The 26196-nt window shown below is 44.4% G+C and overlaps 2 protein-coding genes across 2 annotated transcripts; both read left to right on the forward strand.

Annotated features, from left to right (window-relative positions):
• Positions 1-12897: 12897 nt before the first annotated feature.
• LOC311350677 (uncharacterized protein) lies at positions 12898-16343 on the forward strand (the record flags this gene model as incomplete). Its single annotated transcript, XM_084470741.1, has 3 exons — positions 12898-13609; positions 15598-15736; positions 16250-16343. The coding sequence occupies 3 exons, from the start codon at positions 12898-12900 to the stop codon at positions 16341-16343; spliced, it is 945 nt and encodes a 314-aa protein (XP_084326867.1).
• A 6358-nt stretch (positions 16344-22701) lies between these two features.
• On the forward strand, positions 22702-24634 carry LOC311350317 (homeobox protein Hox-D9b-like; the record flags this gene model as incomplete). Its single annotated transcript, XM_084470321.1, has 2 exons — positions 22702-23452; positions 24279-24634. 2 exons carry the CDS (start codon positions 22702-22704, stop codon positions 24521-24523), a joined length of 996 nt encoding a protein of 331 aa, XP_084326447.1. The 3' UTR covers positions 24524-24634.
• Positions 24635-26196: the final 1562 nt, after the last annotated feature.

The raw sequence follows: 26196 nt of genomic DNA on the forward strand, positions 1-26196 counted from the left end.
GAAATCGAGAGAGGTCTGGAGTCAATGCAGAGAACCAGGGACCAGATCAGGCAGGCATACTCAGAGATTGATCCTGATGTGGCAATATCGTTTTGATTTCGTTTATTAATATCGTTATCGTTTCGTGTGTCGTTTTGATGGCAGAAGAGAGGTTTCACGTCCCGCTGCGGCATTGGCGTGTGCATCGACATCCTCACTGGGCTGGTGGTGGACTTTGAGGTGCTATTCTCCTACTGCCATGCCTGTACCCTGAGAGAGAGTGCTAGGCGAGATGGTAACATGACAGGAAGAGTTTGAAAGCTGGAAGGAGACCCATGTAGACAAAAAATGTGCAAATAACGTTCTCAGGGTCAAGTAAGGCCATGGAGCAGGAGGCAGCCAAGAGGATGTGGGTTAGACATCAACTGCGCTACACAGAGATGCTGTCAGATGGGGACAGTGCAGCATTCAGGCAGGTGGTTGAACTCAACCCATACCCTGGACATGAGATAACCAAGCTCGAGTGCAGCTCTGAGGAATCTCTGAGGAATCTGAGTGCTAAGGCTAAGTTAGGGGGCAAAGGTCAGGGTAAGCTCACTGCCAAGAAATGCAAAGCCTTGCAGAACTTTTACAGGGGAGCTATTTTAAATAACCAAGGGTCAGTCGAATATGGGCAGGTCTCCTCCACTGCATGTCCAGTGATGAAAATCCAATGCACACTAGATGTAGTCCAACCTGGTGTTGGTACAGGAGAGCAGAGGAGAATGGAGAAAATCCAGACAGCCATTGGCTTCATGCAGGCAACTCTTTATCCCGAGAGGTGGGTCAGAAACTCATCCTTGTGTATCACCGGATGTCCAGTGACAGCCTGTTCACATGCATGCAGCATGGAGGCACTCAGAATGCCAATGAATGCCTCAATTCTGTAATATGGGCTTGGGGTTGAGGCTGCAGCCAGTATGGCCATTTCTACTTTTAATGAGGGTGCCTCCGCCATGATGGCTGTGATGGAGAAGTTGTGGCTTCAGAGCACAGTCGTTAGTCGGAAGTATCTTCAACGCCCTCTCTCCGTTGTTTGCAACTGAAAAAGTCGAACATTATACAGTGTAGCATTAACATTAAAATATACATGTATATATATAACATTTAAATATATCTATCTCAATTTCGATACAAAATATATCTTACCCGGTGTCAGGTTATCTAAAACTGGAGTCAGTTTCCCCTCTTGCTGTGCATACGCCAGGACTTTTTCAGCAATTGTGGCCCAGTTCTGGAAAAGTTTTCCTGCTGCCTCGGGATGTAGCTGCTCAAAGTCTTGAGATATCTGATAAATTTGAACACATAAAAAATATATATATCAGGAAGCACAGGTTAGAATATTACTATTAAGTCACGTCTGTCACGTCAGAACAATAGTCAAGAATACAACTTTGGTTAGTAAGTCTTTAAAATGTCCATAGACACATACATAGAAATAGTCTAAACCACAATAGTAAATTAATTTCTTACCATGCCAGGATTGTCTATGAGCCTTGGAAACTCGGTCAAGATTTCCAGAATGCTTTTCGACCCATTGCTGTGGATCCACACTCCTCTGTACTTCGCTGTTTGCTTCATTTGTGCCTCGACTTCAGAGACAGGATATTTGTGGACCTTTAACCATTCAACAATGTCTTGGAGGCAAAACTGATTTTGTTGAACAAAGATGATGAGTGCCAGCATCAAGCTATTATAGTTTAAGATGCCATTGTGAAAACAATGGTAGTTGTAAAGCTGCACTGTGTGACAGTTTGTAAACACACAAAGAATCTGTACACCAGCAAATCACTTTTTAGAAACAAAAACTTTCTGTTACAAATGAGTGATATATTTGAATCTTTCATAGCTCTATTGTGGATTATTTGGACTAATTTGTCTATGAACTTTATTACAAAAGGATGAAACTACAATACAGTGTCACTTGAGGTATAGCTTTACCCACTAAAACAGCTAAACTCTTACTGCAAAATCGTGGTAAACTAAATGGAAACAAATATTCGCACCTGATGTAGAGACGGTAACAGACTCCTCGGGGGACGATTTACTCTCGTCATCCTCTTTTGAATATTCCTACGCCTCTCCTCCAGGAACCCTGCAGCAGGCCGGCCCTTCCTGCCAGGTGTGTACCATGCCCCCTGTAACAATAGAATGTGTTAAATAACGTATATTATTGATGGGTGCTTTTATGTACAGTATAGCTTGATGAACTTAACCACTGCCTGTAGCATCCTTTAAAGAGGGAAAATCATGCACCAACGCCATGGCGAGTGTTTTTTTGGTATCTGAGGATGGCCTGTTAAGTAGACACAAAATAGACAAAAATGAGTTGTTAACAGGCGATACGATAGATTACACACCTAGTTTTGCTAAGGAGGGCTCAGAGTATGCATGACTTCATTCCAACTAAACATAACATTAGCTGAGACCATAAATGTTTTCAGTTACTATTAAACATGTCAGTGAAATCAGCTTGTTTAATGTGTAAATGATGTGTGTTGTAATGAAATGGTAGCACAAGTCTATCTGTCTGTCCCTCTGTTCCAAAGGACTCACGTTTGGCCATGGCTCTCCCATCAGGTGGGATACGAACAGTCTGCCAAGCAGCTTTCTCTGCTTGCTTGTCAGACTGATGTAATTCGTCCAAACTGAATTGATCTCCCCTCGAGAGTCCTTGCCAAAACGGTCGTATTTCCTATAAAAATAGAATGACTTACAATCAAAGATTGAAATAACATGCAGTATGAAGTTATATTATAATTTAAAATAACTTTTGGAGCAATTGTCAAATACATGTACAATTAACACATCACTTAAAACATTTACCAGTTCAAATTAAATATGTTACATTAAATATAGAATATCAATACTTACAAATGCTGGAACAAGCTGTAATGTCACCATTAGATTTGGAGTTGGTTCCACCACATCTGCTACTATTGGAGTTTGACTAACTGGGTTGCTAGGAATCGCAACCTAGAGAATCAAAGTAAAGAAGAATTTGAAACTGATCTTGCTATTAAGGTGGAGTCAGTTGCCACCAGATTTTAGCACACCTGCAGTATGGACAGGTACAGGATCGTGAGGAGATATTCACTCTGTTTCATATTCTTGCCTCACACGTTCTAAAGCAATCTGTTTACACCTCTCAATCTCTAGAAAAGTAACAACAAAAGTAATTCTCTCTGCTGTTAAGAAGAAAGCCCTTACTAGCCGATAGCAGAATGGATGCGCGCAGATGAACAGCCAATGGCTAGTGGCTGGTAGCGCATACGTGTTTACATGCAAAAACGCAAAGTTTATACTGTTTGGCCACACTATTTGAGTTAAACGAGCACAGTGGTGTCTCATGAGGAACCAACTCGTGTTACATAGGTCTTGGGATGGTTTTCTGCAATCTCCATTCCCTACTTCTGCAATCTCCATTTCCTACTTCAGCCGGGGATCTCCAATCAGCCGGTGCCAGTTCGACGTTTAAAACTCCCAAGTTCGTATCGGTCCTACCAGCACTTTCTGAGACTTGCTTTGTTTCCCTGCCCCCCTCGTAACCCTCATTCCTCTCAATTCTCCATCCTTCACTCTGCCTACCTGTCGCCAAACCCCTCGCCTGCCTGACCACCCGCCTGTCGCTGGACCCTTGCCTGCCTGCCTGCCTGCCCGTTACCGAATCCTCGCCTGCCTGACTACCGCTTGCCTAGCCCGGCTTGTCGTTACCCCTTTGTCCCAATAGATCCCACTTCCTTTCAGCCCGTCTCTGCCTCCCTGTGTCAAGCGTTTGGGTCCCCTCGTCCTGTCCCTTAACAGACACCAACAAATGCATATAGATAGTGTACATTCATGCACGCAAACACCCAGAGTGGGAAACTACTGCTGTACTGTACATTCACAAGTTTGTGTAACTTTTATTGGCTTAACATTGGTTTTATTTAAAAAGTTTTTGTACTCAAATTTGTGTGTTTTTATAGCTAGTGAAAACAAGACATTCTTTTAGATAATCTTAACTTGATAAGCTGATTCAAAGAAATTATTTAACTGAAATTACAAGTTGAACCCACTAATGAGGATGAGTGTACGGAATGCATATTGATGAATAAAACACATTCTTTAATTTAAATTACAAGTTGAAGCCACTAATGGGGAAGTAAACAGAATGCACATGAATTGGTTCACTTTATTTTGAACTTGCATAGCAAAGTTGAAACAACAGTAACTGTACAGTCATGCTGACTCACAGAAGGTAATTCAAAGCTTAACTAGACTCAAAATAATGAGTTTTTACTTGAAATCTTAAGGCAGCTGGGAAACTTATAATTTTAAGTAGAACCAAGTAGATATTTTTTTACAGTATATATATTATATAATATTATATTATTTAGATATAGAGCTCCAGGAGTCTGCAAAATCACTTTCTCCTCCTGCTGCAAGTGCCAAAAAATCACTGTCTGCCTTTTCTCGGTCATGGGGGCACCAAATTAGAAATGTATGTTACTATTCGATTACATATATGACCCACTTTAAATACAGATTCATGTCTCTACCGGTGAAATGCTCCTTTAAGTATCCATTGGAACGACGTATTGTAATACAGCAGAACGGCCACTAGATGGCAACAATCGCTTGCCAAAACCTCGAGCCATCTGTCAAACTAAACGGTTGCCTATAATTATATTTCGAATATAAGGACTTAGAATAGATGCGTACGTAGCCTACCTATTTACCTTCCAACTCGGTGCATATTTATATGCACAGTAATTATTATAATTATATATTATTATGTATATTGTTATATATAATTATATAGTGTATATATAATTATAATATATAATATATATAATTATATAGTGTACTCAGTATAATACCATTGCTTATATATGAGCCCCAAAATGAGAGCTGTAGGCTATAGCCACACGCCCCCATTAGATTAGAATACCATCCGCTATTCAGGTCAGACTCATCTTGTTGGAGATAGATAGAGTCTGTGTCAATGCTGGCCTGTTCTCAATGGGTTTTTAGGTTTTAGGCTGTTTTAAGGCTACGGTGTGACTCAATCTACCAAGATAACATCAACAGCAGACAACGGAGGTGACAGAAAAAAAAATGTAACTACAGATAGTAAATTAGATCTCCCTACATATTATTAAGAGATAATATGACTCAATCTACCAAGATAACATCAACAGCAGACAACGGAGGTGACAGAAAAAAAAAATGTAACTACAGATAGTAAATTAGATCTCCCTACATATTATTAAGAGAAAAATAAGGTAGGCCTACTAATGGATTCTAGGGGGAACCTTTCCAAATTTCCATCTGTTTTAATATTGGATAGAAACAATGTAAAACCTTAAAGCTAGGGTGTGCAATTTATTTTAGAAGCATTTTTTCCATATTTGTTAAAAGTCTCTTTACAGGCTATCCGACATACATCGGATAGCCTGTCCTTCTAATAGGCCTACCCGGCTTCCTCTGCATTTATTGCAAGGCAGCAATAGCCTAGCAATAGGTCTGCTAGGCAGACCTATTGTCATCTGCTAGGCAGACCTATTGCTAAATCTACAGAGCTAGTCACTTGTTTTGGGGGAGTGGCTTTGGAGAGAAGTCTATAAAGGGAGTGGCGGTATTTTTCAGCTGGATACTTAAGAAATCTATTTTATTAGTAGCTTGGCTATTTGCATATAGCTTTAATCCAATGTATTGGATTATTAAATAGAACAATTTCTTAACAAACGGATGTAATAAATCGAAATAATGCTACATACGTTACGCTATACGGTATATTTTTCAATTGCACAAGCCCATTTTTTATGAAACTGTGTCTGCACCAGTTTAATGTGTGCACCAGAGAACATGCACAAACACATGCAGGTTTACTTTTTATTGAATTCCCTCCACAACATTTCTTTCGTGCTGGTGAACTGAAAAAGATTCCCCGGAGGAGGTTCAGCGGTACAAAGTGGTTTGAGAACCAAGGTAGAAGGTGGGATGGATGTGGTTTGACAAGGTAACACTTCATGTAAATACAATGTGTAACATGTCAACAAGCTTGTAGCCAGTGGCGGACTGTTTGAAGGGCAGGGGCGAAAAAATAAAAAGGGCACATTCTGCACAACATGGGGCCCCACCAGCGCGTAAAAAGCTATGATGCATCATGTATGATGAAAGTCCTCATCCCACACATAAGAAAAAGTAAAGTAGAGTAAAATTAAGTCAGAATTCTGACTTTATTCTCAGAAGTCCATAGACTTCAAAGTCAGAATTCTGACTTTGATCTCAGAATTCTGACTTTTTTCTCAGAATTCCATAGTTCTGACTTTAAAGTCAGGATTCTGACTTCACTATGTCGGTTTTTTCATAAGCAGCCTCTTGCGGCTTGAGTTGTAGTAACAGTTATGTAAGGGATAAGAACGCCGGTCATTATTGGAAAATAAGCCCTGACAGGGTGAACCGGAATTTATTTATTTAAGATAATGACCGGAGAAGGATCCACCCGATGGATCCTTCAAATCCGGGAAAAGAAGGCTACATATCTCGGCCGCATTTGAAGGAGCCTTCGAAATGGGACAGCCTTGACGCGCCGCTGTGACGTAAGCGGTCTTCAAATGTGTCCTTCGAAGGATGCAGCCCCTGAATTGAGACGCAGCCATAGTCCGCCAAAGACGTTGACGTCGCTTAGCAACCGAATCCGCTGGGGTTGATAAGTTACCGGACTACTTGCGGAGTGATACGAAAGACGTGAATCAGGGACAAAAAATCCACTTTCCTTGACAGCGGTCATTATATGCTTAGCAACAGTCAATTATCCAAAAATAAGCAATATGCAAGTGAACGGAGCGCTCCAAAGCGTTGAGGGGAGCCGTGTCATAAAGCTAACCTCTACTGGCTGGAGCTGGAGCTACACCAAGAGCTTCATCATTTTTGGACACTTTCTGTGGTCTGAGAGGTTTGCATGGTGGTGATGGCTGCGTGGGGGTATATCTTTTGATCTATACAAAACCAAAAAGAAATAAATCTTTAAACCGTGAATCTCAATGCAGCCATGAGGTTCAGAAGAAGTTAATTTGTGCCACTACCACTATGACCAAGGGCATCAGCAGCAGTGTGTGGGGGGGACATATTTTGGCGGGGGGGTCTGGGGTTCCTCCCCCAGAAAATTTTGAAAGAAGTAGATGCAGTTTCCCGCATTCTAGTGCATTTTACCATGTTTTTAGATTTAAAATGATCTCCTTCTTTCATTGGAGCCGGCATGGTCTGCAATTACTGACTACTATTATGGCCTGGTGCAGCCTAATACACAGAGGACTGACACTGACTCACTTTTTTGGCACTTTATTTTCTATTTAATGAGAGCAAAATATGAGGATTTTAAAAATCTGAGAGTGAATTAGAAAAGAATGAGGTAACTTTGAGGCAACATATATAGCCCTACATTAATGTCATGCATCAAAAAATCTCGAACAAGTTATGAGGAAACATAAAATGTGTACTCCGAGCCTAAATTAGAATCAAGCTTAGCATGTCCATCTCGTCTGTGGAACAGTCGATGTTTTAATTGTTTTGATTAAATTAACAAGGTGACAATCTAACATGACCTGGCACTAAAATATAGGCTAAATATCTGAACAGAAGGAAAGCCTTTTCAGCTAAAGCCGGTCATTTTGACAATGACTGTGCTGCTGGAGTCTGTCGCTGTCGTCGGCCCGACTCTCAGTCAACATAGGCTTGCTTCGGCATGTTTCTAATATGCGTGATGCGGCTGTGTGTGTTGGGAAACCAGGAAAACGCGGAGTGGATTTCTATTGATATGGGTACTGGCTACTGATAAAGTGGAACGGATTTGATTGTGAAGCAATGGGAAGAACGCTGGACTAGTAGACCAGTCATGCGCTAGTATTTTTGACGGCAAATGGTGGGGGGGTCCAAACTACTTTTTTTAAGTATTATATTGTGGCGACGCCCATGACTATCACTATCACTGCTTATTATTATTACTTTTTTATTATTACTATTACTATTATTATCCGGACATCTCAGATGAGCGTGATTACAGCCGATTCTCTGGGTGCGCTGTCCCCACAATGCTCCTCACGCCCTCGGATTGCACTGATGGTATCACACTTAGAATTAATCAATTCATTGTTCCTTCTACAAAGTTCAAAGTTTATGGAAAAATAGGAATAGAAATGAACTCAAACAATGGTAGACGAATGGCCCTACAAATTGTTGGTTGCTTGTGTGTATCGATGATAGTTATTTGTTGTCTCTATTGTTGCAGTTTATCATTATATTAGATCACATATTCGATCAAAAAGTTTAAAAAAAAGCATCTTAGTGTCGCGGATAACACATCGACTTTCATCCAATGGTTAAACCGGCGATAGCTTTGACTGCACACTCGCACAGAAAAACACACATACACATAGGCATATTCTCTCTCTCTCTCACACACACACACACACACACACACACACACACACACACACACACCGAAACCAACACACACACACACACACACACACATAGGCCTACATACACATGCGCACTCAAACATACATGCACACACAAGCATGCACCACCTAATTGAAGTTAATAAATCAATAGTAAATCATGAAAGACAAAGCACATAAAAGAAATAAAAGCAGCAAAGGAAGTTGTTGTTGAGCTACGCTGCGTCTATCAGATCCACATGTGTTCTTTCCTGCTATGTGTCTCAATGTGCATGATGATACCGTGCTAATGTTTCATTTTTTCTGTATTCTCTTAAATCTTAAGAGTTATTAGCGTAATAAAACACACTCGTTTTCTCTCGCTCTCTCTCTCTCGCTCTCTCCTCTCACTCCCCCTCTCTCTCTCGCTCTCTCCTCTCACTCCCCCCCCCCCTCTCTCTCTCTCTCGCTCTCTCCTCTCACTCCCTCTCTCTCTCACTCTCCCCCTCTCTCTCTCGCTCTCTCACTCTCCCTCTCGCTCTCTCTCTCACTCCCCCTCTCTCTCTCACTCTCCCTCTCTCTCTCTCTCTCTCGCTCTCTCCTCTCACTCCCTCTCTCTCTCTCTCTCACTCCCCCCCTCTCTCTCTCTCTCTCGCTCTCTCCTCTCACTCCCTCTCGCTCTCTCACTCCCCCCTCTCTCTCTCGCTCTCTCCTCTCACTCCCTCTCACTCTCTCTCTCCCTCTCGGGTTGTGCTGGAATAATATATTCCTGTGCGATTACTGATCACATGTATCATGTAAAACATAAATGGTTTTCTGAGGCCCCTTTTTGCTGCCCTTCAAATGTAATGGGTCTGCTTTTTCCTGCACATGCGCAGTCGAGCGACTCTAATCTGCTGGTTTGCTTTCTGTGATTCTGGGTCCAGTATGGGCCTGTGTAGGACTGAACGTGCGTTCGGTTTGTTTAATTGGTTAAAGCTTCAATAGGTTTTGGACTGAAGTGCATCTTTAACCATCGCTTAAGCCAGATATTCAACATGAACGTGAACTATTAACTGTAGGCGCGGCCTCACAGCATAAGAACTCGGGGTCGTTTTATGAATAAATGATTAGGCTAATAAAATATTAGCATATACAGAAAAAAGGCTAAAGGCTAGCATTATAGGGGTTACATAGAAAAAAAAATAAGATTTTCGGCCAAACCAACCAGTAATCCATCTGCAGCTTGGCCAACAAATGTCTACGAATGACGCTTCCAAATATCTTTCTTGGAGAACGAGAAAAGTAAGTCAAAATAATTTCATTTTCTAAGAAGGCCTAGGTCTATATAGTTCTAAGAAGGCCTAGGTCTATATAGTTCTAAGAAGGCCTAGGTCTATATATTTTTGCTAATTATTCATCATGAATAATCATTGAACCCCGCAGTAAGAGCCACCGTTGACCGTTCAGCACCAGGCCGCGGCCCGGTGCTCAGACGGCCCGGTGCCCGGACGGCCCGGTGCTCAGACGGCCCGGTGCCCGGGCGGCCCGGTGCTCAGACGGCCCGGTGCCCAGACGGCCCGGTGCTCCGCCCGACGCTTCTCACGCTATTCACTCGGCGTTTATGAGCGCTCTTTGTTGGTGCCAACTCAGGGGGTTGAGGCTTCTTTCAGCCTTGACAGTGTGTCTGGGAGAGGAGAGGGTGGCTGTGATGCCGCTGAACGGCAGACTGGCAGACCGTGAAGTTGAAGTCTCCTCTTAAGGTAGGTCTGAAGGAGAGGATCTCCACGTCTCTGGTCGGACTGAAGGGTCATCGCGCTGTTTATTGTATTTAGTCATTGAAGATTGTAGATGCTATTATCCAAAGCCACTGTATTAATACAGATTATGGGCATGATGTCCATTGTGCCCACACGGCTTCAGGCGCTATGAGCGAACCTATGACTATACCTAGATCATAAGATCACAGACAGACAGACAGACAGACAGACAGACAGACAGACAGACAGACAGACAGACAGACAGACTGTAGATCGACAGAGATGATTGACTGATGATAAATAAATATGTGCGTAGAATACATCTCGTGGTTGTTGTCGTAATTGTTTGGTGAAATGTGGCCTTTTAACTCGTGATGTATAGATTGGCAAGGCCTATTTTAGCACAATACTCAGTCCACCTTTACTTTTAAAATGGCAGATTAGCCTATGCAATTTTAAAATTAGTCGGAAATGGCCTTTGCCGCACAATGCTGAGCGGGCAATTGCATTAGGCTACAAACAGAATATGAACATCTAGTCTAAATAAATAAACGAAATGTGACTAGACCTGAATGAAGTGAAACATGTCACGGAGCTCTCTCCCTGTGGAGGGCCGTGACGGGCGGCCTCACGGAGCTCTCTCCCTGTGGAGGGCCGTGACGGGCGGCCTCACGGAGCTCTCTCCCTGTGGAGGGCCGTGACGGGCGGCCTCACGGAGCTCTCTCCCTGTGGAGGGCCGTGACGGGCGGCCTCACGGAGCTCTCTCCCTGTGGAGGGCCGTGACGGGCGGCCTCACGGAGCACACGGTGCAGGTGGCTCTCAGAAACCTCCCTAAAGCTGAAACATTACAGTGTATCGTACAGGCCACCGGGCAGACATGGCTCATGTGATGTTACACTAAGGAATGAAGCAGGCCGAGGTATGGAGGTCTACTCTAAGGCCTGGACCAGAGACAGGACGGAACTCCCCAGAAGAGACGGGCTAATCGAGAGGTTGTGATGGTAACACGAATTGTGTGATGTTGTTTAGGTTTAATTTATGTATGCAATTACTACTGAGGCTATCGTCAAGTAGCCTATCGATCTCTCGACAACTCCTGAAATCCTATTAAGGTAGCCTATATTCAGGTCAAATTAACACAGCCACAGCCCCGTTATTGTGAGTCTAAAACATGGAACATATTTCATCTCCATGGTTGTGTGTCGAAATCAAGTTAATCATCGCATGCAAGACCCTATCTCAGCACCGTGGAACACGAATGCGTTTTAAGTTGAACATTATCCATTGTGTTGGGTGCCACCGATAGACTTCAGCCGTCACATGGACGTCATGGGGTCAGTCTGTCTGGGAGACTAGTATTATATATATATAGGCCTATATATATATATATATATATATAGGCCTATATATATATATATATATATATATAAACAGCCTTGAACGGTCGGTAGAGACCTTCGGGGTTAAACAGTGCGTTTTAAACACGAAGACAATACTTAATTCAAGCCAATGTTTTCCAGTTTGCACTAAGGCATGAAAAGGCTCATGTGTTCGGACACGAGGCGAGAGAGTCGATGTGGAAACCCCCGTCCACTCCAACGGCCTATTTACAACTCTTTAAAACCAAGTAGCAATCATTATCATTATTTCTTATATTATTAGCCTACAAATATAATAATAATAATTTTTATTAGTAGTAGTAGTAGCAGGCCTAGCAGTCGTATTCCGAGGTCAATTAGGCCTATAGGCTAAAATGAGGAGTATTATTGTTATAAATAGTTAGGCCTATTATATATTTCTTATTCATTCTAATTATAATTAGTTGTAAAGAATTACCTAATTATAGGCCTTACTTCAGAATAGGAGTGTAGGCCTGTTTAATTTAATAAGGTAGGCATATTAGTTATAGCCTAATTTATTTTATTTGCATGTCGGTTTAGTGACCTGTCCACTAATATATTGAATCATATATTAGGCCTATTATGATTATATTATTATTATTATATATATTTAATCCTATATTATTGGACTTCCGTTCTTCTGTTAGATTGGTTTATTTTATTGAGTTTGGGAGGAGGTTCATTCACAACAATTATCTTCAAATCATTTTACACCTTCCAGATTATTTTACTGTGAATTCATTATTAAGAAATATTCTTTGACTATTATTATAATTAAGATTATTATCATTCGTGCTTTTTTTCATTGTTGATATTAGTTCTGTAACCCTTCAGTGCTTCTTGAGGATGTGAGGATACGGGGATATGTGAGGTCGGGGCCCACAGACACATTCTTTAAAGTTGCCTTGAGATCATCGGTGAAAAAAAACGAAATCATTTGCGTGGAAGAAGGAGAATGAGTGTGTAATGTGAGCAGAGGGTGTGTGTGGGTGTGTGGGTTTGTGTAGGCGAGGCTTGGGTTTCAGCTGACTGACTTTAAATACTGTCTGCAACAGCCTTCCCTAAATCCGAGTCCAAGAAACTATTCGCGCAATCTTCGGTTCTCTTTTTCTTTTGAACGTTTGGTTCCCGCTGGGCTCCGCTGTCTTTTGCTGTCGGTACAATAAAGGTTTGGACGTTAGGCCAAAGAGGAGAGTACATGTTTTGTCTAATGCATGACTTTAAGACTTCAATAGACGCGTGTAGCGTGGTCCTATAGAAACCTTCACCTGGATGACAGTGAAGTGATCCAGGGGACCGAGGAGCCGACGATGCGTCATGTACCTCCCGAGCTGCACCTACATAGTGTCGGGGGACCCGGGGCAGGGTCTCCGGGAACCAGGGCAGGGTCTCCGGGATCCGGGGCAGGGTCTCCGGGAACCGGGGCAGGGTCTCCGGGACTACGGCTCGGCCTGGCTGGACAACAGCTCCACCAAACCTCCGGATTACCGACATTACCGCTACGAGCCGAGGCAGCAATACCGCCACCAGGGCGCTCAGTGGTCTGTGTACCACCAGACCAGCCACCACCACCACCACCACCACCACCTGGCCCCGGCGCCGTCCTATCTCTCATCGGAGGACTCGGAAGGAGGGTTCACCCACGGCGAGCGTTTTCTAGGCTACGATCCCGCAGGGACGGGGTACGGAGGAGCCGGTGCTGCCCGGTACCACACGGCGGTGTTCAGTGACAGCAGCGGTGTCGGGTCTAGAGCGTTCCCCCCCGCTGCTCTCTGCGGGTCCAAGCCGCCCCCGGGGCTCCGCCCGTCCGCCGGCCGGAGCAGGGTTTTACCGCCGGGGTTCGACTCCTTCATTGAGGCGGCAGAAGAGGAGCGGCAGGGTAAGAGCCGCTGCTCAGCAGGGAGCCTGCAGACGGAGACCAGGCGCGCTGACCGCAGAGAGCCCGGCCCCGGGACAGCGTGTGAGGAGAAGACAGCGTGTGAAGAGGAAGACTCGGCTTCCTCCACCAACGAGGACCCCAAAGAGCCAGGTATGTAGTTCTCCTTAGAAGTACGCCATACGTCAGGGGATTTCACACAGGCTTCATAGTATAGGCGAAAGGTCATATCGGCCAACAAAAACCTAAAATGAAGCTCAAATTATAAACAAAACATAGACGGATGATTGTAAATAATAAATGCAAAATGTGAGTCTTTCTCCTTCCAGAGCCAATCAAGGGAACGCATTAAATGATCCGGTTCATTTGTCTTTGATGGCTATACCTTTAACATACACCTTAATGTGGAGGACTGTAATGTCGATCAATTAAAACGGGTGGCGATTCGTCCAATTCCTTTGAGATGTCTTAATATGCAGGGAAATGTTTTAGAACAAACTGGAATCATTCAGGTTGCTAGGTTTATGTTGGTGTAAATTACATTGTGGCAATTTACTTGGCAATTTCTCTCTCTCTCTCTCTCTCTCTCTCTCTCTCTCTCTCTCTCTCTCTCTCTCTCTCTCTCTCTCTCTCTCTCTCTCTCTCTCTCTCTCTGTGTCTCTCTCTCTCTGAATAAATAAATAATGAGTTTTAATGATGAATGTTACCTTGTTAAGTTAATTTACTCATTATATCTTACCTCCTCTCTATTCTATCTACTCATCATCTCCTCTCCTCCTCTCCTCTCATCCTCTCCTCCTCTCTCCTCTCCTCTCCTCCTCTCCTCTCCTCTCCTCTCCTCCTCTCTCCTCTCCTCTCCCCCCTCTCCTCTCCTCCTCTCCTCTCCTCTCATCCTCTCCTCCTCTCCTCTCATCCTCTCCTCCTCTGCTCCTCCTCCTCTCCCTCCTCTCCCCCTCTCCTCTCCTCCTCTCCTCTCCTCCTCTCCCCCTCTCCTTTCATCCTCTCCTCCTCCTCTCTCTCCTCTCCTCCTCTCCTCCTCCTCTCTCCTCATCTCCTCCTCCTCTCTCTCTCTCCTCCTCCTCTCCTCTTCTCTCTCTCCTCCTCCTCTCCTCTCTCTCTCCTCCTCCTCTCCTCTCTCCTCCTCTCCTCTCTCCTCCTCTCCTCCTCTCTCTCTCCTCCTCCTCTCCTCTCTCCTCCTCCTCCTCCTCCTCCTCTCTCCTCCTCCTCCTCTGTCCTCCTCCCCTCTCCTCCTCTCTCTCTCCTCCTCCTCTCTCTCTCCTCCTCTCCTCCTCCTCTCTCCTCCTCTTCTCTCCTCCTCCTCTCTCCTCCTCCTCCTCCTCCTCCTCCTCCTCTCTCCTCCCTCTCTCCTCCTCCTCTCCCTCTCTCCTCCTCTCTCCTCCTCCTCTCCTCTCCTCTCCTCCTCCTCCTCCTCTCTCCTCTCCTCCTCTCCTCTCCTCCTCCTCTCCTCTCCTCCCTCTCTCCTCTCTCTCCTCCTCTCCTCTCCTCCTCCTCTCTCTCTCCTCCTCTCCTCCTCCTCTCTCCTCCTCTCCTCCTCTCTCCTCCTCTCTCCTCCTCCTCTCCTCCTCTCCTCTCCTCCTCCTCTCCTCTCTCCTCCTCCTCTCCTCTCCTCTCTCCTCCTCTCTCTCTCCTCCTCTCCTCTCCTCTCCTCCTCTCTCCTCCTCCTCTCCTCCTCTCCTCTCCTCCCCTCTCCTCCTCCTCTCTCTCTCCTCCTCCTCTCTCCTCTCTCCTCCTCCTCTCTCCTCCCTCTCTCCTCCTCTCCTCTCCTCCTCTCCTATCCTCCTCCTCTCCTCTCCTCCTCCTCTCCTCTCCTCCTCTCTCCTTCTCCTCTCTCTCCTCCTCTCTCCTCCCTCTCTCCTCCTCTCCTCTCTCTCCTCCTCCTCTCCTCCCTCTCTCCTCCTCCTCTCCTCTCTCTCCTCCTCTCTCCTCCCTCTCTCCTCCTCCTCTCCTCTCTCCTCCCTCTCTCCTCCTCCTCTCCTCCTCTCCTCTCTCTCCTCCTCTCTCCTCCCTCTCTCCTCTCCTCTCCTCTCCTCCTCCTCTCCTCTCTCCTCCTCTCTCTCTCCTCCTCTCTCCTCTCCTCTCCTCTCTCCTCCTCTCTCTCTCCTCTCCTCTCCTCTCTCCAGGGTCTCCGGGGCAGAGGAAGAAGCGTTGTCCGTACACTAAGCAGCAGCTCAGGGAGCTGGAGAGAGAGTTTCTGTTCAGTGTGTACATCAACAAGGAGCGGCGGCTGCAGCTGGCTCGCCTTCTGAGTCTCAGCGACAGGTGTGGGCCGCCATGTGTGTGTGTGTGTGTGTGTGTGTGTTTGTGAGGGGGACAGTCTAGAACAAGGCTTGTGTCAACCTCCTGCTCATCCCCAGCCTCAGTCCCACGGGGCTACCTGCTACCCAACAGGCTGCAACACACGCTAACAAAGACCTGCTCACACGTACAGCACACACCTTCAGATACCTTTATCCTCCTCACACACGCACGCACACACACGCACGCACGCACGCACGCACGCACGCACGCACGCACGCACGCACGCACGCACGCACGCACGCACGCACGCACGCACGCACGCACGCACGCACGCACGCACGCACACACACACACACACACACTCAAACACTAGTTTGTGAAAGCATTTATGGTAAAAGTGTATGAGTGTGTGCGCGCATGTGTGTGGGCACGTGAGTGTGCGTGCGTGTGTGTACAATGTGATGTGTTTGTGTGTGTGTGGTGCGTGTGTAAAGGTATGTGTGATGAATGCATTAATAAGCGATTGCATTCCAGACAGGTGAAGATCTGGTTCCAGAACAGGAGGATGAAGGAGAAGAAGCTGAACAGAGACCGCCTCCACTACTATACTGGAACCGCTCTGTTCTGATGGAGGGGTGAATATACAACCCCTCTGTTCTGATGGAGGGGTGAATATACAACCCCTCTGTTCTGATGGATGGGTGAATATACAACCCCTCTGTTCTGATGGATGGGTGAATATACAACCCCTCTGTTCTGATGAGCACCGTGGAGGGATGAGGGACAGATGGATGGATGGATGGGTGAATATAGAAATGGCTTGACATTGGGTGGATACAGACAAATGGATGAATAGATGAATGGATGTTTGGATAAATGGATGGATACATGAAATGAATAGACGGTTGCACGGAGCCATTGATAGATGGACGGGAAATCATCTATTCAATAAGCATGCATTGACTCCCGGTTATTGGACAGATGGTGACGGGCCGAGAGCAGTCAGTCTGTTCACCACAGAGAAAGCAGTACGGCAACTCTGCATTCAACACTATTGCACGTTTTGTCTCCAAAATTCAATCAAAATGCAAGGTCCAGATTTAACACCTAAACTACCTGAAACCAAACGTTCTTTGTTTTCATTTGAAAATGAATATGACCATTGACTTTTCATTACTCTGAACATGTTTCTCTCATATTTTTTTCATTAGAAAACAGAAACAATAGTGAATGCAATACGTTCACACAGGAAACAGGACATTAAGTCATAAAAGCCAAACATCTGGTCTCTATATGTCATCAAAGCTGTACCTGAGAGCCAGAATATAAAATACGCTGATTGCTTTCAGACTGCACCGTAGTGTGAATGTTCATGTTGCATGGATTTCTTTGCACTATCTTTCATTGAGCTCCTTTTGGATCTTTATGGGATTTTTGGAGCACTCAAAAGCCAACTTGTTGTTTCCAAATGCTTTGTGTATTGTTGTGTAAAAGCTTTAAATGAGCTTTACATACACAACGTACAGAACAAACTTTGTATTTCTGTTCCACTCTTGTCCAAACGGCTCACCAAATACAGGGGGAGACGGCTCCTCCGTTCTCTCCACCACTCCTCATTAACTCCTTCTGTGAAATGGAAACCTCCTCCATTTTGCCAGCCTTTCAATGCGCCATTAAGGAGGGGTCCTGAACTGCTCTTGGATTTACGGTGCCCACAGCAGAGCACAAGTTGTCCGGCGGCGCAGCTGCAATAATGTACCATGAACTCTGCTCAGGCTTCACCTCAGATGCTTTCAGTCTCATGTCTGCGCTCCTCGGCTGCAGCACCTGGCTTTAAAACGGACCATTATTGTTGTTTTGGTCTGGGTGTTTGGTTGTGTTCTGTTGTCGTTTGTATGGGGACTTAGCTCCAATGCCTACCAACAGTTGAAGCCCTCCTTAAGCTGTTCTCTATTATCCGTTTCAATGACTTTGAAAGTCTTCAATTCAACTCTATATACATTTTGAAAATATGAAATATTGATTTGAGCTTATAATTAGCATTGGTGCTCATTTTCCTGTCTGTCCTCGTCTAGAACCTCTTTAATGGCGACACACGCACACACGACACAAACAACAGTGTTCAGATGGTCATCGTAAAATGATATGGTACTGGCCTGTTACCGGCCTGTTACCGGCCTGTTACCGGCCTGTTACCGGCCTGTTACCGGCCTGTTACCGGCCTGTTACCGGCCTGTTACCGGCCTGTTACCGGCCTGTTACCGGCCTGCTAAGGAGCAGCAGGGGAATTCAACTCAGCCTTGTTTTGGGGAAAAGGTGACAAATGAGTTTGTTGTATGATAAATATTGACGTCATAGCATACTTTAGTTGAGTAGTGTCTAGTGTTTGTAATGTAAGGTCAAGGATGTGTACTGTTTACAGATAAACATTAAGCTCTCTCTGGTCTATGTGCTATATCTCTTTCTTTTGTTCCATGTTATGCATATGTTGGATGTACACATATGCTTCATGCTTTACTTCCAGATAAAACACATAATAAAATTGACCAAATCTGACATGCAACTTTTTAAATAAAATCAGTGTTTATGTATTTGGGTATCTTGAGCTTCTTGCTCATTCCATTTTATTGTAAGTATTTATTCTGATTATTGTCTCATATTGAATCATATTTGTACCAGGTATCATCTTTGTACCAGGTATCATCTTTGTACCAGGTATCATCTTTGTACCAGGTATCATTTACATTGTTCTTTACCAGTTCTTACTTTATCTTGTAATTACGTTGGAATTACGTTTTCTTATTTTCCTAATTTGCTGTATCAACATGCATACACATTCCAAACATGTAGGCCCTGTGTGTGTTTTAACGTGTGTGCGTGTTTGCGTGTGTGTGTACGTGTGTGTGTGTGTGTGTGTGTGTGTGTGTGTGTGTGTGTGTGTGTGTGTGTGTGTGTGTGTGTGTGTGTGTGTGTGTGTGTGTGTGTGTGTGTGTGTGTGTGTGTGTGTGTGTGTGTGTGTGTGTGGTGTAGGCTTTACATTTGTTTTTTGCGTTTCTTTTTGGTTTTTTAAATAAAACAACAAAGATCTTTGATTGTGGTTTGTCATAAACATATATTTTAGGAGTTGTAGAATATGCTTTGGTGTACATCAGAGTATTCAATTATTAAATATTGCTTTAAATGTGTGTAAATGTAATAATACTTTTGTATAATTTATAAGAATATAAAGCTATGGCTTCAGTGTTATTAATCTTCATTAAGAGGCTATAAAATGGTGGACCAGTGGTTGATTCTTTCATGCCAGCAATTAAAAATTGTCATTGCCAAAGAGTTTTGATTAAAAGGGGGAATAAATCTCACCAAGAAAACTGTAGTGGAGATGGCCCCGCGACGGCGTGACTTACTGCTTAATGGTGTGAGAGGCTGTGGGTACACGCTCAGGGGGGTGTCCAGGCCCTGCTTTATGGGGACATTAGCCTATCTAACCGCTAAGAATGTACAGCACTTTGGAAAGGTCAGCCGGGTCTCCCTCACGCCGCCCCGCCGAAACACGACCGAGGCCGCCGGCCACGAGGCGGGGATGGGGACGGAGGAGAGAGGCTCTCCGCTCTGCCTCAGGACGCAGACCGGGGACAACAGTGAACTAGACAGCAGCACGCCGTCCGCCAGTCCAAGGCTGATAGCAAACCTTGAACCGCGACCGGCCACACCAACAACCATTGAGGCCCTCCTAACAACCCGCTTTATTGGGCCAATAAAGACTGTCTGGTATTTGTGTGGCACTGTTTGAGGAAGACCCAGAGTGGGACTGTTTGTGGCTCGCACGCAGGTTTGGTGTGTGCAAGTGTGTGTGTGTGTGTGTGTGTGTGTGTGTGTGTGTGTGTGTGATTGTGTGTGTGTGTGTGTGTGTGTGTGTGTGTGATTGTGTGTGTGTGTGATTGTGTGTGTGTGTGTGTGTGATTGTGTCTGTGTGTGTGTGTGATTGTGTGTGTGTGTGTGTGTGGGTGTGTGTGTGTGATTGTGTGTGTGTGATTGTGTGTGTGTGTGTGTGTGTGTCTGTGTGTGTGTCTGTGTGTTTGTGTGTGTGTGTGTGTGTGTGTGTGTGTGTGTGTGTGTGTGTGTGTGTGTGTGTGTGTGTGATTGTGTGTGTGTGTGTGTGTGTGTGTGTGTGTGTGTGTGTGTGTGTGTGTGTGTGTGTGTGTGATTGTGTGTGTGTGTGTGTGTGTGTGTGTGTGTGTGTGTGTGTGTGTGTGTGTGTGTGTGTGTGTGTGTGTGTGTGAGAGTGTAAGAGTGTTGTGTAAGAGGAAGCGAGAGATGAAAGGAGAACTTTTGTTATTGATTGGAACCAAAGGCCTTCTGCCTGAAGCCCTCAATAAACACACAATGAGATCCTTTGGCTGTTGTTACCAATAGTATCAATGATGCACAGCAACAATCTCTTTATTCCTTCATGTACATCATCCAAACTTGGAATATTAATATTCCTATGTTTCCTTAATATTCCTTGATGTTCCTAGCGGCCTGTTTCGGATTGATGGCCATGGACTGAACATCACAGATGATTATGCAGCCTACTTTGAAAATGTCGGCAGTCAAAAGAGAACGGTTGAAATGGTTACGACTGTAACACATGATCACACAAATCTGATAATCTCACAAGTCTTAATCTGATAATGGCGAGCGATTCACAACCCATTTCACGCATTTCTCTCCGTTTCATTACGGCTACCGACTCGCTGTTTTTAAATGTCATATTTAGCCTGCTAAGAGAGGAATGTTTATTTTCGGTGGATGTTCATTTGAACTAGGCCTAGGCCTAGTTCAAACTAGGTAGATAACTCAACTTGTTATGGAAATAATCCTTCACGGAATAATCGGAACAAACTGGTTCTTTTTAATATATGTTTGACTGAATTCAACCATTCAAGGTTATGGCAATGTATGCGAATTATTTAGCATTATGAATGAATTGGTTAATTTAATCAATTTAACTTTTTGAAGTTATCGAATTATCCTTTTTTTGTTTTTGTTACATAACGACTAAACGAGATTAATTTCCATAAAGATGGCCAATGATAATAATAATACTTATTATTGTTAGCCTATTATTACTGCTATATTATTATTATTATTATTATTATTATTATTATTATTATTATTATTAATTAGTCGTAGTGCTAGAAGGATATTGGTAGTAGCCTAACGTATGTCGTGGCTATCCTACGATGATTGCATATTCATACTAACCAATAGCCAATTATACTTATATGCCCAATAGCTAATGATGTGAACCATATTTAGTTAATGATTGCATGTTTTTGTTTGTTTACACGTTCATAATAACTGGTCAGTTTAAATGCTTTCTAAATTCCGGGATGATCCTTCATATAAATATTGAGGCGCTTGGTGTAGGCCTATAGGCTACTTATCTTATATCGAAACAGAACTATTTGCAATTTAAAAAATGTAGAGCAAATAATTCGGTAGATCTGACCGTTTCCTCAATGGCCTAAATCTATTTGTCTTGGTGGCGAACGCATATTGCAAGCATTTGTTTTAACGCTGATTATGGCTGGATTTAGAGCTACAATTTAGGTAGGAATATTCTAGTAATACTAGATGATTCAAATAATTATTAATTAAATAAAAAGACAAACTAGGCCTAAAACAAACTCAAGATGTTGCCGCTACAGCCTTCTGACTCGAAAAAGGACTCAAAGCCAACATGAGAAAATTATATAACAATTAGGCTATAATAATAGAATAATAGAATATAATACATAATAAAATAATAAAATATAATAATTATATAATAGTTATAGCACAGGAGACGGATTGCATTCACAGTAGGACTGGATGGGGTCAATAACACCGTTTGTGGGTCGCATTAAATCGGTCACTGCCAATGGCGGGGTTCGACCCCGGACTGAGAGCTCTCCGCTATGTATTCCAAATGATGTTGTATGAATTTGTTGTGTGAGGCATTGTGATGAAGGTTCTGTTCTTTGTCAGGACAGGCCTAGCCTATATACTGACGACCAGAAGATGGCGCAAAACGTCCAGAAGAGATGCCAATTAAAAGGTAGAATAGTTTGATGGAGATAAAGATTAAAAAAAACATAATGGTTACAGCATTCGTTGTCTGTCTCCCATAAAATCAATCATATCCCAATGTCCGTGTGACCGCCGTGTCCGGATTTCTAGTGGAGAAGAAGAGTTTAAGCTCGAAATGGAACAACGAGTAAGTGAAACTACTTTTTTTTTCCAAGCTCACATGCGGTTCAACCCTTGCAATATGCAATAAACATAGGCTATACAATAAGCAACACACACTACATACAGCATAGAACATAGCCTCCAGAAGAAGGTGTAAGCTCCTCGTGTGATGGTTCTGTTAGTTTGTTACTAAATGAGAGTTTCAAGTGCGTTCCTTAGAGTGGAGGCCTGTCTGCAGGAAAAGGTCAATATCTGTTGACGTACACACACACACACACACACACACACACACACACACACACACACACACACACACACACACACACACACACACACACACACACGCGCGCGCGCGCGCACACACACACACACACACGCACACACACACACACACACACACACACACACACACACACACACACACACACACACACACACACACACACACTTCTCGTAAACATAGACAAGCTTGTAAAATAGGCCACCTTCATCTCGCTTGTATCTTGCCTTGCAGAGTGAATCTAACATTATGAACAGTGAACTCTATCCCCTGTCAGCTATAAGCAGCATAACTGAACACAAAGAATGCGCTGATTTACTTCCTATAGCAGCTACAGACCCGCTCCCCATGTGATCGGGTCCAGCCAATGACCGGAGGAGGAGAAGGCAGAGCAGGAGGTTTTTTTTAGGAGAGGATGAAAGCGACCAGCATCACACGTCACGTTTTACAGTCGCCCTCAAATAGTTTTTATTGAAATAATAAAATAAACATGTCGCTAACGAATTATTATTCGATGATGGGCCACGAGACGGAGGATCTATACGGCGCGCATTTCATCCAGGGCGGCCTGCAGCCGTCCGCCGGCAGCGGGAAGCCGCCCGCCGCGGCCCGGGGAGCGGACGAGCCGACCAGTGCCAATCTCTCCAATTTCTCCAATTTCTCCAACGGTTTCAGACAGACCGTCCTGAACGGGTTTTCACCGTGGACAAATCCGTCGTCGTCCTCCTCGACTCAAAGCGCACACACACAGCTCCAGTCCGCCTCCTCTTCCTCCCTGTCCAGCCTCTTCCACTCCCACCACCCTCACCAGCACCCTCTGAGCCACCCTTCTTACTACAGCACCCCGTCGCACAGCCCGCACCCTGCCAACCCGGGGACGGCGCAGGAGAGCCGCTTCGTCCGCTGCTGGGAGGAAACACCCATCTTAACCCCCCAGTCCTCCCAGCTGGTGGACGGCTTTCCGGGGGACTTGTCCACTCAGGCAGACCTTTCCAGCTGCAGCCCTCGCAGATATGAGACTATAAAACCGGAGAACTCGCCGCCTTCCGAGAGCGCACCGGAGGAGTCACACTTTGTAAGCCTGGCGAAGGCGGGTCCTGAGCCGCAGAGGGGCCTGAACGACTCGGAGGAGGACCCCGACGAAGGCCCGGAGGACGGAGAGGACGGAGCGGGCACAGAGCACCACGCAGCGGGCACAGAGCACCACGGAGCGGGCACAGAGCACCGGCCGGCCGAGCCCAGTAAGTAGGGATCGCGTGTTTATAAGGGCGAGACTTAAGTGAGTGTGCGCGTGTGCTGTGTGACTTTTATTGCCCTATAAACGTCTTGTAAACTGTAAAATATAAGACTTTGTTGTCCATTAAAACAATTAAGTTAATATGAACGTTATTTGACATTTGACAGCATAGTAAAATGCATGCGCCCTATGTGTACCTTAACAATATGGCATTATGTCTGTCCTGGTACACCGTTCACCGAGGGCCTGCAGGCTGTCGCTGGCTGGATGGACCAGAATCCCTCTACGTTAGAAACTATTTGGAACACTTTCTGATTGTCATACAAAAGCCTACATTGGGATTGTAACGGGGCTATATTAACAATAGCAGGCCAGAGCAGCACCTTCACACTGACACAGGAGACAGGTCAACACAAATACATTTTATTATATCTTATACGTTTTGTTTTGTTTATTTTAATAATTGTGTTCGCCTTTATGTTAAACGCGAGGCCCTATGAGTTGATGTCCAGATGTTTCAGCCTTCCTGCATGTTCGGTCGAATTGTCTGACGGGACGGAGGCCTGGCCTCGTGTGGAGATACTAATGCATTTATTTGGTCTGGCAGAATAAACTAATAAAAACACCGTCTCACGGTAACGCCTAAACCGCACACACACACACACACACACACACACACACACACACACACACACACACACACACACACACACACACACACACACACACACACACACACACACACACACACACACACACACACACACACACACACACTATTGATCGTGTTGTTGAGCGCTTGTTGACGCGTTGGTTTCTGGTTCTTGTAGCTAATCCTTCGGTCAATTGGATCCACGCAAAGTCGACCCGGAAGAAGCGGTGTCCGTACAGCAAGCACCAGACGCTGGAGCTGGAGAAGGAGTTCCTGTACAACATGTACCTCACGAGGGACCGCCGCGTCGAGGTGGCCGGGGTGTTGAGTCTGACAGAGAGACAGGTGAAGATCTGGTTCCAGAACCGACGCATGAAGATGAAGAAGCTGATGAGCCGGGACAGACGGGGGCTGAACGACTGAGAGGAGTCAACAGTAGGGCCACTGGTCTGACTGGTTGGTCTATATAGTACAGTTGGGATTGTTCAATTGGGACCCTTAACAAATTGGGACGGATAAGCTTTGCAATGAATATATTTTCCAGGGATCCACAGAATGAGCCAAACCGACTCCGCCGTCCAGGAGGAAAGAGACGTACCCCAGTGTGCGGACAATACAATAATATCAAACGGAATCACAACACCCACTGTTTCATCACAGCATTTTTTATTGGGATGTTATTATGTTTTCAAACTTCTATGAATCAATTCTATACTCCTTTCACGCTTTAGAAAAGGAAATGTTTTGATAGTGTCCCGTTTTGCTGATTATAAACGGGACGCTGCTCAGTGTTTTCGAAAGCACTTTTTTATTTGAGGTTCATGAAATCAATTTTCTATCTGAATCAAATATAATTGAGCTTAAATATGTGATCAGCTGGATTGCTACCCTATAGCTACCCAACATATTACCGCCCCAATAAAAAAAAAATAGATACGATTCTTGCTCTCCTCATTATATAGACATTTGAAGACTTTTAGATGTGGAAGTTATTTCTCCGTTTTTTTAATATAAATAAGAAGGTATCCCGTTGTGCCGGATGTGGAGCTGCACCAGGACGGGTCGTAGTCGAGATGTGGTTTTATGGTTTCTCCAGTGGGTGGTAGGAGGGCTTCATGTTGATTATATCAGGTTGCAGGCCTACGATGATGGCTATGGCCTCCACATCTCTAGAAAGGGTCCCTGGGTAACCCAGCTCTCCTGGTGCTATATAGACCAACCGGTAGTTTACAGGTTTTGTTTTTTTAAAAGGACGAGTCATCGATTTTGTATCTCTCATTTTGACATTGACAACTTTACTATGGTGAAGAAATGACATTTGTGAGGCATGGCACGTTATGGTGCTTTGTTCATATCTCTTGTGGATTTATTATGCCATGTATCCAGACGTCTTTCACCACATGGTTGGAAAACAATCCTATTTTTCAGCATTTTTTTTTTTTTTAATTTTTCAATAAAGACCCCTAAATAGCGACGTGGTTTTAACTCTCTCTCAACATGTGGGTGACGAAATAAAACGGTTTTAATTCTAACATCTCAACTACAAAGTCCCACAAGCAGAGACTGAGAGGATGAACCGTCGTTTGAATGGGCCTCGCTCTCTGATACTCCACTGTGATGTGTGCACGTTATGCTCCTAAAGTCAAGGCCTTCTCATCTGATGAAGTCTGGTCTTATAGTTGTGCTGCTTTGACGTTGTGTTTTGTCGCTGTTGTCATATTTTGGTCAATGTTGGTCAGATGAGGCCTATGTTGTGCACTTCAAAACACACCAGTCCTGTCTAAGCTACATTTCGACTGTGATCTTTATTTAATTATATAGAAAACGATTCCGGAGTTTAAAGATAGAAATCTACAAAAATCGTCGACCAATAGGTAGGATAAATTTGGCAAGAAATTTACACAAAAATCTAAAAGTTTGGGAGCGACAAGGATATTCATTCGCTTATTTAGAATAATGTAAATGTGCTGCTAAATGTGATGTTTATTTGTAAGAAAATAAATCTTAAATTGCGTAGGCCTATATGTGTTTACTTCCGTGTCATGTGCTTTTGTTTATTATTTTTTAAGTTGATAATTTAAACGTTTATTATTATT

This window comes from Micromesistius poutassou (genome assembly GCF_964030765.1).
Source record: "Micromesistius poutassou genome assembly, chromosome: 7".
Taxonomy (NCBI): domain Eukaryota; kingdom Metazoa; phylum Chordata; class Actinopteri; order Gadiformes; family Gadidae; genus Micromesistius; species Micromesistius poutassou.